General features: G+C 42.3%; 1 protein-coding gene across 1 annotated transcript in view; it reads right to left on the bottom strand.

The window, feature by feature from the left end:
* Positions 1-12463, bottom strand: part of DPF3 (double PHD fingers 3) — a 256417-nt gene that overhangs the window by 140419 nt on the left and 103535 nt on the right. The window contains exon 2 of the mRNA XM_060163749.1: positions 6708-6868. Within this exon, the coding sequence (XP_060019732.1) occupies positions 6708-6868 (161 nt within the window). The remainder of the gene's footprint in view (positions 1-6707; positions 6869-12463) is intronic.

Here is a 12463-nt window from a genome sequence, read left to right as displayed (position 1 = left end):
TTTACCAAGGAGAAATGAAATTATAAGTCCATATGAAGACTTATACACAAATGTTCATAGCAGCTTTATTTAAAATAGCCAAAAACTGGAAACAAATCCAAATGTCCATCAACAGATGAATGAATAAACTGTGATATAGCCATACAATGGAATACTACTCAGCATAAAAAAAAATGAATCATTGATACATGCTAGAACATGGCTGATCTCAAAATAATTACTCTGAGTGAAAGAAGTCAAGACCCCAGCCACCAGCCACCAAAAAACGAAGTAGATATTATATGATTCCAGTATAGAAAGCATGCCTGGGGATTGGGAGACATATAAGGTAGAGGTAGGAAGAAGAACAGGAAGGAGGAATTACAAGAGACACAAGGAAACTTTTGGGAGTCATGGATATATTCATTATATTGATTGTGATGATAGTTTCACAGGTATACAGATGTCAAAACTTATCAAATTGTACATGTTAAATATGTGCAGAGTACTGTATGTCAGTTATACTTCAATAAAGATGTTAACTTTTTTTTTTTTTTTTTTTTGCTGTACGCAGGCCTCTCACTGCTGTGGCCTCTCCCGTTGCAGAGCACAGGTTCCAGACACACAGGCTCAGAGGCCATGGCTCACAGGCCTAGCTGCTCCACGGCATGTGGGATCTTCCCGGACCGGGGCACGAACCCATGTCCCCTGCATTGGCAGGCGGACTCTCAACCACTGCGCCACCAGGGAAGCCCAAGCTGTTAACTTTTTTAATGAAAAAACAACCCAGGGACTTCTGCTTCTGGAAAGATAGAGTAGATATACTCTTCCATATCCCTCCCACTAAGTACAACTAAAACTCTTAGACTTTTTTTACACAACAAAAATAAGATATTGAAAGGTAAAGAGGCTGACCAGCTAGAGACTTTCAGACCCAAGAAACAACAGGGTGGTGAGTTCCCTGGGCATTCCTTTTGCTTTATATATCCCAGACTGAGTTCTGGAAAAGCTGATAATCCAGAAACACCTACAAATGTAGACAAAAAAAGCCCCAAGAAAATCCTGCTCTCAGGGCTTCCCTGGTGGTGCAGTGGTTAAGAATCTATCTGCCAATGCAGGAGACACGGGTTTGAGCCCTAGTCCAGGAAGATCCCACATGCCATGGAGCAACTAAACCTGTGTGCCACAACTACTGAAGCCCGAGAGCCCTAGAGCCTATGCTCTGCAACAAGAGAAGCCACTGCAATGAGAAGCCTGTGCACCACAACGAAGAGTAGCCCCTGCTCACTGCAACTAGAGAAAGCCCATGTGCAGCAACAAAGACCCAACACACCCAAAAATAAATAAATAAATTGGAAAAAAAAAAGAAAGAAAGGAAATCCTGCTCTCTCTATCTAAAGGACCAGGAAAGGGGCAGCCTAGCAGGGCATCCCCTTGCTGGGTTAGTGTCAGAGAAGGTCAAGTGACAAACTGACCCCCCGTCGTGTCAGTGTCAGTGGAGGCCGCACAAGGAAGAGTAATGAGGCACTCTTCCTCCTCCCAACTAGGGTGGTATTGGTGAAGGCTTAGTGGGGAATCTGAATTCCCACCCCCACCCAGCAATAATAAGGTACTCCTCCCCCACCAGGGTGGCAACAGAGACGGAGTGGGGAACATGGACTTCCACATCCATCCGACCATAACAAGGGGCACCTCTCTTCCCCTGTCAGCACAGTGTCAGAGGAGGTCTGTGAAAATAGAAGATTTAGATAACATCTAGAGTCTCATAACATTATAGCCAAAATGTCCAGGATTCAATCAAAATCAGTCATATGAAGAACCAGGAAAATCTCAACTTGAATGAGAAAATACAACAGGTACCAACACTGAAATGACATAAGTGTTAGAATTATCTGACAAGGATTTTAAAGTAGCCGTCATAAAAATGTTTCAAACAAACAATCATCAACACTTGAAACAAATGAAAAAATATAAAGTCCCACAAAGAAATAGAAGATATAAAGAAGAACTAATGACAAAAATCAAACTAACCCACAATGAATGGGCTCAACAGCAGAATGTAGAGGATAGATGAAAGAAGTAATGAATCTGGAGAGTGTATAATAGAAATCCTCCAATCTGAGCAACTGAGAGAAAATAGATTGGAAAAAAGAAGAAGGAGGAGGAGGAGGAGGAGAAAAGAAGGGAGCCTGGGGGACTTATGGGACTATAACAAAATATCTAACGTTTTGGAGTTCCAGAATTTTCTTTCCCAGTGGAGTCCCAGAAGGAGAAGGGAAAGAGAGTGAGGCTGAAAATATATTCAAAGAAATAACGGCTGAAAATTTTCCAAATTTGGCAAAAAACATAAGATTCAAGAAGCTGAGTGAATTCTGACAAGGATAAACTCAAAGAAATCTATACCAAGACATCAAAATCAAATTTCTGAAAACTAATAACAAAAAAATCTCAAAAGCAGTGAGAGAAAAATGATACCTCACTTATAAGAGAAAACAATCTGAATGACAGCAGATTTCTCATCACAAACTACTGAGGCCAAAAGGCAGTGGCAAGACATTTTTCAAGTGTTAAAACAAAAGGACTGTCATCCCAGAATTTTATATCCAACAAAAAAAATATCCTAGAGACTGACATATAGAGTGAAGTCAGTCAGAAAGAGAGAAACAAATATGGTATATTAACGCATATTTGTGGAATCTAGAAAAATGGTACAGATGAACCAGTTTGCAAGGCAGAAATACAGACATAGATGTAGAGAAAAAATGTATGGGCACCAAGGGGGGAAAGGTGGGGTGGGATGAATTGGGAGATTGGAATTAACATATATAAACTAATATATATAAAATAGATCAACACTTGAAATAAGAACCTGCTGTATAGCACAGGGAACCCTGCTTCACTTCTCTGTACAGTAGAAACTAACACAACATTGTAAAACAACTATACCCCAATAAAAAAATAAATTAATAAAATAAAATAAAATAAGAATATCTTTCAGGAATGAGGGGCGGAATTCCCTGGTGGTCCAGGTTAGGCCCAGGTTAGGACTCTGCACTTCCACTGCAGGGGGCACAGGTTCAATTCCTGGTCAGGGAAATAAGATCCTGCATACTGTGCAGTGTGGCCAAAAAAAAAAGGAATGAGGGGAAAAATCAAGACATTCTCAGAAGAAGGAAAACTAAGAATTGTTACTATCAGACCTACTTAAAAAGAATGGCTAAAGAAAGTACTTAATCAGAAAGGAATTATAAAAGCAGGCATCTTGGAACATCAGAAAGGAAGAAACAACAGCAAAAGAGTAAAAATATGAGTAAATACAACAGACACTTAAGTTTTCTAAATTATATTTGACAATTGAAGCAAGAATTAGACATCTGTCTGATGTGGTTTCCAATGTATGTAGAGGAAATATTTAAGATACTGTTGTTATAAATGCGAGAGGATAAAGGATTTAAATGAAGAGAGGAAGAGGTGGGTGTGACTATAAAGGGGTAGGATGAGGGAGATCTTTGTGGTGATGGAATAGTTTTGTATCTTGATTGTGGTGGTGGTTCCACAAATCTATACGTGTGATAACATGGCATAGAGCTATGCACACACATTTCATCCATGTCAATTTTCTGGTTTTGATATTACACTATAGTTACACAAGATATATCCATTGGGGGAAATTGCAGGAAGGGTACAGGCGATCTCTCTGTACTATATTTACAACTTCCTGTGGATCTATAATTATTTCAAAATAAAAAGTTAATTTAAAAATGTAATTACATAAAATACAAAAAAAAAAACCCAGCAATACCTAATAAGTGAAAGCAAAAATGAAACAAATAAATCCAACTGTGTATTGAGTTAGTAGTACAACCACACAGAGGAATTATTTTAAGTGACCTTAAACACAGTAATTTGACTCTACATCCTTAATAGGAAATACGCTAAGGACAAAAAAACAATTGCAAAGAAAGAAATAAAAACTTAAACCATTTAAGTAACCTTACTGATGGTAGTCTCATTTTATTCTGATATTGCTGTGTGTTTATCACAGAATAAAACAGATAAGTAATTATGCTGGCCTCATTAAGAGCCAGTATCCTTTTTTGGTGTGGGAGAAAGGAGATAGAGAATTAAGATAGTTAAAACTGTCGAAAACTGAATTGAATGGGAAATACCAGTAAATTTCATAATGTATTTTCCCTTAAAAAGAGAAATAATGAAACAAGAAATCATATTTCTTAGTTCTGCTCACTGCAAAGTCCTAGAATCAACAACCAACCCAGAAGCAATGAGCACCACCAGATTGTGGTCTCTAAATAATATTCCTACAAAGAGGAAATAGGGGTTTTCCCTGGTGGCGCAGTGGTTGAGAGTCCGCCTGCCGATGCAGGGGACATGGGTTCGTGCCCTGGTCTGGGAGGATCCCACATGCCGCGGAGCGGCTGGGCCCGTGAGCCATGGCCGCTGAGCCTGCGCATCCAGAGCCTGTGCTCCGCAACGGGAGAGGCCACAACAGTGAGAGGCCCGCGTATCACAAAAAAAAAAAAAAAAAAGAGGAAACAGGGTTTCTTAGAGAAATAGCTGATTCTAGGTCTGGGCCAGGACATGTACAAGATGAGCCTGAAACATTTGTCCCAATATTAGGATATCAAGGATGCTAGAGAAACTACTAGGCAGTTTCAAAACACTAGCACCGGACAAAACCCCTACTGTCCAAAGATGGGACAATTTAAGCATCAAGAATAATACTTGCAATGGATTAAAATGTAGCCAAAATGTATAAATCTGTGAATTCATGATGGTACTCAAGATAATAAAAATAACTTTATTGATCACCTTTGGAGAATACTAGGGAACCAACTCATTATTTTGAAAACTGATAAATAAAGGGGAAAAAATCATTTATCCATCCTTTCATATGTGAACTATACCACACAATAACTAAAACTTTACTGAGGAGATATTTCTCTTTATAAATGCCGTAGAGCTAATAAATGAAGAAATAATGATATCCTCAAATTGAATGCACCATTCTGCAACCCTGTATAGAATAAAGGTTCTAGGCAATTTTCATCAAGGGCTGCTAACATCAGTAAAAGAGTGATATCTAGACCCCATGAACCTCCTGATGAACGTACACATCACCACTTAGGAACTGTTCCAGCCCCAAAAATTGAACGTGAATCTGCTCTTACCAATTCACAGGAATAACACTATGGGGATGCAGTGAGAAAACCCAGACTCTGGGAAACCCTACAGTGCAAACAACCCAGTTTCTTCCACAAATAATGAGAGAAAAAGAGAGAGAGAGAAAGAAACCTACAGATTTAAAGAGACTTAAGAGACACATCAGCCAATTGTAATGCAGGAGTCCTATTTGGATCCTGATTTCAACTATAGGGGGAAATAAATGTTGAACAAATATTTGATGCTATTAATGTCTTGTTTTTAACTTTGAGCTTTGATAGCTATGGTTGGTATGTTTATTTATGTTCTTAGCATTTAGAGATACACACTGAAAAATTTACAGATGAAATAATATGCTGTCTTGATTTGCTTCAAAATAACCAGGGTTCAAGGAGGAAAGTGGGAGGTGAGCATAAATGAAATGATTGACTATGAGTTGATCACTGGGTGTTAAGGCTGTGTGATAAGTACATAGAAATTAATTTTACTATTCTCTCCACTTTTGTATGGCTTTGAAACTTTTCATAATAAAAATTTTAGGGCTTCCCTAGTGGCACAGTGGTTAAGAATCCACCTGCCAATGCAGGGGACATGGGTTTGAGTCCTGGTCTGGGAAGATCCCACATGCCTCAGAGCAACTAAACCTGTGTGCCACAACAACTGCGCCTGCACTCTAGAGCCCACGAACCACAACTACTGAGCGTATGGGCCACAACTACTAAAGCCCATGCACCTGGAGCCCCTGATCCACAGCAGGAGAGGCCACTGCAATGAGAAGCCCGCGCACCGCAACTAAGAGTAGCCCCGACTTGCCACAAATAGAGAGAGCCCGCGCACAGCAACAAAGACCCAAAACACAGCCAAAAATTAAAAAATTAAAAACAAATTTTTGTAATATACCCTTATAGAGCCAGAAAACTGAATTCTTATAATTACCTCCCTGATCTCCACCTATTGGTCTTTCTTCTGTTCTCTGGAGCCTAGAAGACTAGTATCACAGTAATAGTAATAATAATAATATCAACAATAACAGCCAACATTTTTGGAGCACATACTTACTAAGTGCTAAATTCAGGTTATGAGCTTTTTATGAAGATTTTCATAATCCTGACAAAGTCCTGAAGTAGGTACAATTATTATCCCATTTTACAGATGAGGAACCTGAGGGCAATAGGTTTGATGACAAAGCTCAGCCTCAAACCAAAATCTGACTGCGGATTTCCAGCTTATAACCACTAAGCTATAAAGGTGAAGAGGGCTGTCATGGCCTCAGTCTTCCCTTTTTTGGGTTAAGCATCCTGACTTCTTTCACTCTGCCCCTCCCTGCCAATGTGGCTTCAATGTCCCACACCATCATTGGAGCACCCTTGGAGCACCTTGGAGTTATAGAAGCAGTTGAGTTTCTTGAAAGCATCCTAGGCTCCCTGTACAGCTTGCGCCACCCCCATGCACACCCAAGCTGCGGGGATTGCCAGACAATCTCTAGTCGGCCTGCATCCAGGCTGGGATCCTGAACATGTGCAAGTCCCAGGGGTGGCATGGCTCACCTGGGCCTCGGTGCCTCTTCTCCATCCAGATGTAGCAGTTGTTCTGGGCCACCCCGGTCTGCGAGTCCAGGAATGGGAGACGCACGCTGCGCTCTGCGCAAAGGCGTGAGTTATAACTCCGGCAGTGCTCAATGGCCTCCTTGTAGAACTGGTCCCCGAGCCTGCCGGGAGACAGAGAGAGGAGGAATGAGGCCAGGGAAAACCAGAACACACGCAGAAGGAAACTGAAGTCACCCACCCACCTCCCAGGGAAGATTTTGCTGTTATGAAGACCAAGGCAATGTGTACCAAGAGCTTTGCCAAGCAGCGGAATCCAACTCAGTGTCAGGTCTCCAATAGGTTCTATTTCCTGTACTACATCTACCAGGAAACTTAGAAACCCCTTTAACAAAGAAATGAGGACCCCAGGAATAAACCACCAGTAAAAGTGACACGTCCCTGTTCTAGGAAGCATGAGGTCCCACTCCAGAATGGAGGTAGCTCTAGAACAACCTCCTGCATGGGATCTACTAGGACACCAGGCTTCTAGAGCCCCCTGCCCCTTAAAATCCCCCATGAGCCACACTTTTTTCTCAGTGGTAACCAACAAAGGCACTCTAGATTGAACCCAAACCACCAGCACAGATACAAAGATTTCCATTACAATAGAAGAGAAACACGCCATAGAAAAGACTAGAAGGTCAGAGGAAACATCCTGTAAAAGTAGAGCTATTATGGAGGAAGGAGGTGAAGAAGGGCATGCACCAATCTTTTAAAACCACACATTTAAAGAAAAATAACTTTCTGATGGAAAACAAACAAAAGAAACATTTGAAATAATAATAGTTGATTTTTGACCTCAAAATAATTCAATTCCCAGAGTTTAATACACAAATAGAAAGACCTTTCTGGTTTGCTGGAGTGGTGATCTGATTAAGCACAGTAAATTTTAGTGTCTGAATCTTTGGTATCCTTGGACATGTGGTGATGCTACTAATTTTAAGACAATGTCCTTTTCAAAAACCAAAAATACAACATTCTATAATTGATCAATCTTAAAACATAATCAATGAGATCAAATACCTAACAAGTAAAAGATAGGCATATGGCAGAGGTTAATAATGACCCAAGGGGCCTTCCCTGGTGGCGCAGTGGTTAAGAATCCGCCTGCCAATGCAGGGGACACGGGTTTGAGTCCTGGTCCGGGAAGATCCCACATGCCACAGAGCAACTAAGCCCGTGTGCCACAACTACTGAGCCTGCGCTCTAGAGTCCGCGAGCCACAACTACTGAGCCCACATGTGCAAACTACTGAAGCCCGCGCTCGACAAGAGAAGCCACTGCAGTGAGAAGCCCGTGCACTGCAACGAAGAGTAGACCCCGCTCGCTGCAACTAGAGAAAGCCCGCGCGGCAACAAAGACTCAATGCAGCCAAAAATAAATAAAATAAATTGAAAAAAAATAATGGCCCAAGGAATTACAGATGTAATCACATGATGTCTACCAGGTAAAGCAGAGATTCTTAGTGAGGAGAGTGAGGAAAAGGCAGGAAGAGGAGGAGCCTCAGGGATTACAGAGCCAAAAGGGAGACTCAAGCAGCTCATTTTGAAGGGACATTATGAATGTCGCTATTTTTTGGTCTATGTAGATCCAAGAATGCCAAAATGGGGGGGGTGGGGGGGAGGGGTCTAAGTTTAAAATAATATATTTCTTAACCAAAATACTTAGAGCAGTAAAGAAAGAAAAATTTAAATGGATTCTTCTGTACTCTTTTTCACTTTTTTATTGAAGTGTAGTTGATGTACAATATTTTGTAAGCTACAGGTGTACAATATATAGTGAGTCACAATTTTTAAAGGTTATATTCCATTTATAGTTATCATAAAATATTGGCTATATTCCCTGTATTGTACAGTATACCCTTGTAGCTTATTTTATATGTAATAGTTTGTACCTCTTAATACCCTACCCCTATCTTGCCCCTCCCCCTTCCCTCTCCCCACTGTTAACCACTAGTTTGTTCTCTTTATCTGTGAGTCTGCTTCTTTTTTGTTATATTCACTAGTTTGTTGTATTTTTTAGATTACACATATAAGTGTTATCATACAGTATTTGTCTTCTTACCCTTTTTTAAAAGTCAACAGGTCAGACTGTACCAAAAATTTTAAAGCAAATTCCTTATTCTGGGAGGATACAATCATTGAAGCTTCTGAGGCATCTTTTGGAAACTACTTGTGGACGTGTCTCCTAAAAAAAAGCCCTTTGCTCCTTTTTTACCTCTGGGCATCTTCCCTCTCGCAAGGACGGCATAACAGCTCAGAAAGTGTCTAGCAGTTGCAAAACCTAACTGTAATCAAATTATAATAGTCACACAGCTGGAAATGAATTGGGGAGGGGGAATGAAAGCCCATCAAAATGCTATAAAATGGAACTGCACAAAAGCTGATGTAATCAAAGTTAGTAACAAGGATCATGAGATTGATCAAAAATAAAGAACCATTTCCTGCAAAGCGTTCGCATCTGTGTCCCACCAGTTTAAATACCTCCTTCTGCTAAGGCGATGCAGCTCAGTGTAACAGAACTGTCGAGGGCAGCTCAGCCCAGGCAAGGTGACACACAGCCTGTCCAGGGTGTCCTGGGGGCTCCAGCTTCCCTCCACATAACAGAGACCAGTCACATCACATGGACGAGAACTGACAAGAACACACGACAGAGAAGCATCTGATGTGAGAAGCCGTTATCTGGTTTCCCAGGATATTTTGACAGACTGCCAAGAAAGATGTTAACTATTCCAATTCCAAAACTTCTGCTTAAAGAGAAACCATGGAAGGAAAGGAGGGAGGGACAGAGGGAGGGGAAGGAAGGAAGGAAGGGAGGGAGGGAGGGAGGGAAGGAGAGAGGGAGGGAGGGAAGGAGGGAGGGAGAGGAAGGAAGGAAGAAAATTGTACACTAAAACTCATCAACTGGATAGCTAGTGGGAAGCAGCCACATAGCACAGGGAGATCAGCTCGGTGCTTTGTGACCACCTAGAGGGGTGGGATAGGGAGGGTGGGAGGGAGGGAGATGCAAGAAGGAAGAGATATGGGGACATATGTATATGTATAACTGATTCACTTCGTTATAAAGCAGAAACTAACACACCATTGTAAACCAATTATACTCCAATAAAGACGTTAAAAAAATAAATAAATAAAATAAAGATGCCTTCAAAAGAATAAAAAATAAAGAAAAAAAAACTCATCAACTGGAGAGAAGAGGGTTTCCATTTTCAAAACAAACTTCTGGAAGCCAGTACAAAAGAAATCTACAATAGGATCTCAAATCAGACTTTTCTCGATATGCCTGGAACTCGCTTCCAACAGCTTCAATCCCAAAAAGAGAAACAAGAAAGTGAACTTGCTGAAAATGAGAAGTGCGTTTGGCCAAGTCCATGCCCCATACTGAATGGAACGAAAAAGTCAAACAAAGTGGCTCACTGGGTGAAAATTAATTTCATCTTAAATACTTTCCACTTTCATAACATGCAATGTTATTAGTAACAGGCATGCTGCGGGGAAATGTGTATTTTTAAATGTAATCTTTGTGTGAATGATTCCTCCCTCATGTAAACAGGAGAGATTTTCTGAGGACTGGAACAACCGTATTAAAGACTGAAGCTACAAAAACGTGACAGCCGTCACCCTCTGCCATCGCCTCCAGGGAAGTCACTTTTAAACAGGCCAGGCATTGGCAGCGATTTGGAAACAAAAGTTTAAAGCCTTTTTTAAGATATGTGAGGAGAAAAGAGACTTCATCCTCTGATAAATTCAAGCTGCACTTCTCCAAAAGTTAATTAGCCAAAAGCTTCACAGGGCTTGCTCTGTTCTCTAGAAGAAAATCAATGGCCAGGTCTCCCTAACCCATGGAAAGCAATTTAAACAGGAGAGGGGACAAATGTCCTTTTCAATGTGGTATTTCTTTTTTTTTAAATTGAAGTATACTTGATTTACAATGTTGTGTTAATTTCAAGCATACAGCAAAGTGATTCAGTTATACATACATATATACATATACTTTTTCAGATTCTTTTCCATTATAGGTTATTATAAGATATTGAGTATAGTTCCCTGTGCTATACAGTAGGTTCTTGCTGTTTACCTATTTTATACATAGTAGTATGTATATGTTAACCCTAAATCCCTAATTTATCTCTCCTCTCCCCATGTGGTATTTCTTTTTAAAAAATCCCACATTGGGGGCTTCCTTGGTGGTGCAGTGGTTGAGAGTCTGCCTTCCGATGCAGGGGACACGGGTTCGTGCCTGGTCCGGGAGGATCCCACGTGCCGCAGAGCGGCTGGGCCCATGAGCCATGGCCGCTGATCCTGTGCGTCCGGAGCCTGTGCTCCGCAACGGGAGAGGCCACAACAGTGAGAGGCCCGCGTACCACATAAAAAAAAAAAAAAAATCCCACACTGATAGGATCCCAGGGGTGACATTTGCATTAAAGTTGCAAGGGGCAGGGACTTCCCTAGTGGTCCAGCAGTTAAGACTCCTCGCTCCCAGTGCAGGGGGCCCGAATCAGGGAACTAGATCCCCTGTGCATGCCACAACTAAGAGTCTGCATGCCACAGCTAAGACCCAGCACAGCCAAAATAAAAAATAAATAAATATTAAAAAAAAAAAGAAAAGAAAGTTGCAAGGGGCAGAGGAAGGGGCAGAGGAAGCTGGGAAAGGCTGGCAGCAAATGAATCATTTCGTGCAGTGGTGACCAGTGTGCCCCAGGCTGGGACAGGCACAGCCCAGCCTCAGCCATCACCTGTCTGCATCAAACCAAGGGGGCTAGATTTTCCACAGGGTGATAGATGTCTTGGGCTCAAAGAAGCTGGCACGAGGCAGAGCTGAATGATGGTCTCATCAACAACTGACTTCAGGCTACTCAAGGCTGAAATCAGAAGCAGGAAAGGCAGGGGGAACAAAGTGCTGGGCTCTCTGCCAGAGCAGGAGCCCCTCACGGCCTGCTGCTTGGAGCAGTGCTGGCTGCCCCATGCCGGAGCTTTTGTGAGGGGTTTTGTGGGATCCTTAGCCATCCCTTCTGGAGTGAGAGAGCCATCCTAGCTCTGAGAGCCTTCCAGTGGCCCTCCTTGAGCGTATCTGTGCAGAAATAGATTCTAGGCACCAAAGAGGATTCAGAGTGGAAAAAAATAAGACTTCTCCAAAATGACTGCCAGCTAGGCTCCACATGTGATCTTCAGAGCCTGTCATACCCTCTCCAAGACGCCCTGCTCCCCTTCCTCACAATTCCACCTCCCTCCCTCGAGACCTTGCCTGTTCTCTTAGATTCCATGTCCACTGTGCCGAACAGACTCCCAACTCCGACCCCCAACCCAGACACCTAGGGCCCCTCCCTCTTCATTGTCCCTGTGGTCCCATGTTCTGACCCAAGGACAAGTGTCCTGCCCTGCCTCAAACATGTGTCCAAGAGTGAATTCTTCATGCCCTGCCAAAGACTGCTCCCTCCCCAGTCTCCACAGGGGTGGGAGCGGGGACCTGAGGGAACCCTGCTCTGTCTTTGCCCAGCACCGTGTCCTTGACCCTCCTCTATCCTTCAGCCCAGCTGGCACTGAATCCTTTCATGTCTCGGGGAGCTCTCCCACTCTCTCCTTTCCCACCCCGCGGCCACAGGTCCCTTCCAGCTGTAAAAACAGGACCTTGGCCCATCACAGCTATTTGTGCTCATAAACAGAGATAAGCAGAGATAGAGAGGAGCTCAGGCCTGTGGCAGATTGCTGGCCCTGCCT

Source organism: Lagenorhynchus albirostris, chromosome 1, assembly GCF_949774975.1.
Source record: "Lagenorhynchus albirostris chromosome 1, mLagAlb1.1, whole genome shotgun sequence".
Lineage (NCBI taxonomy): Eukaryota > Metazoa > Chordata > Mammalia > Artiodactyla > Delphinidae > Lagenorhynchus > Lagenorhynchus albirostris.
Note: the sequence above shows the minus strand (reverse complement) of the source record. Positions and strands in the feature narration are given on the sequence as shown.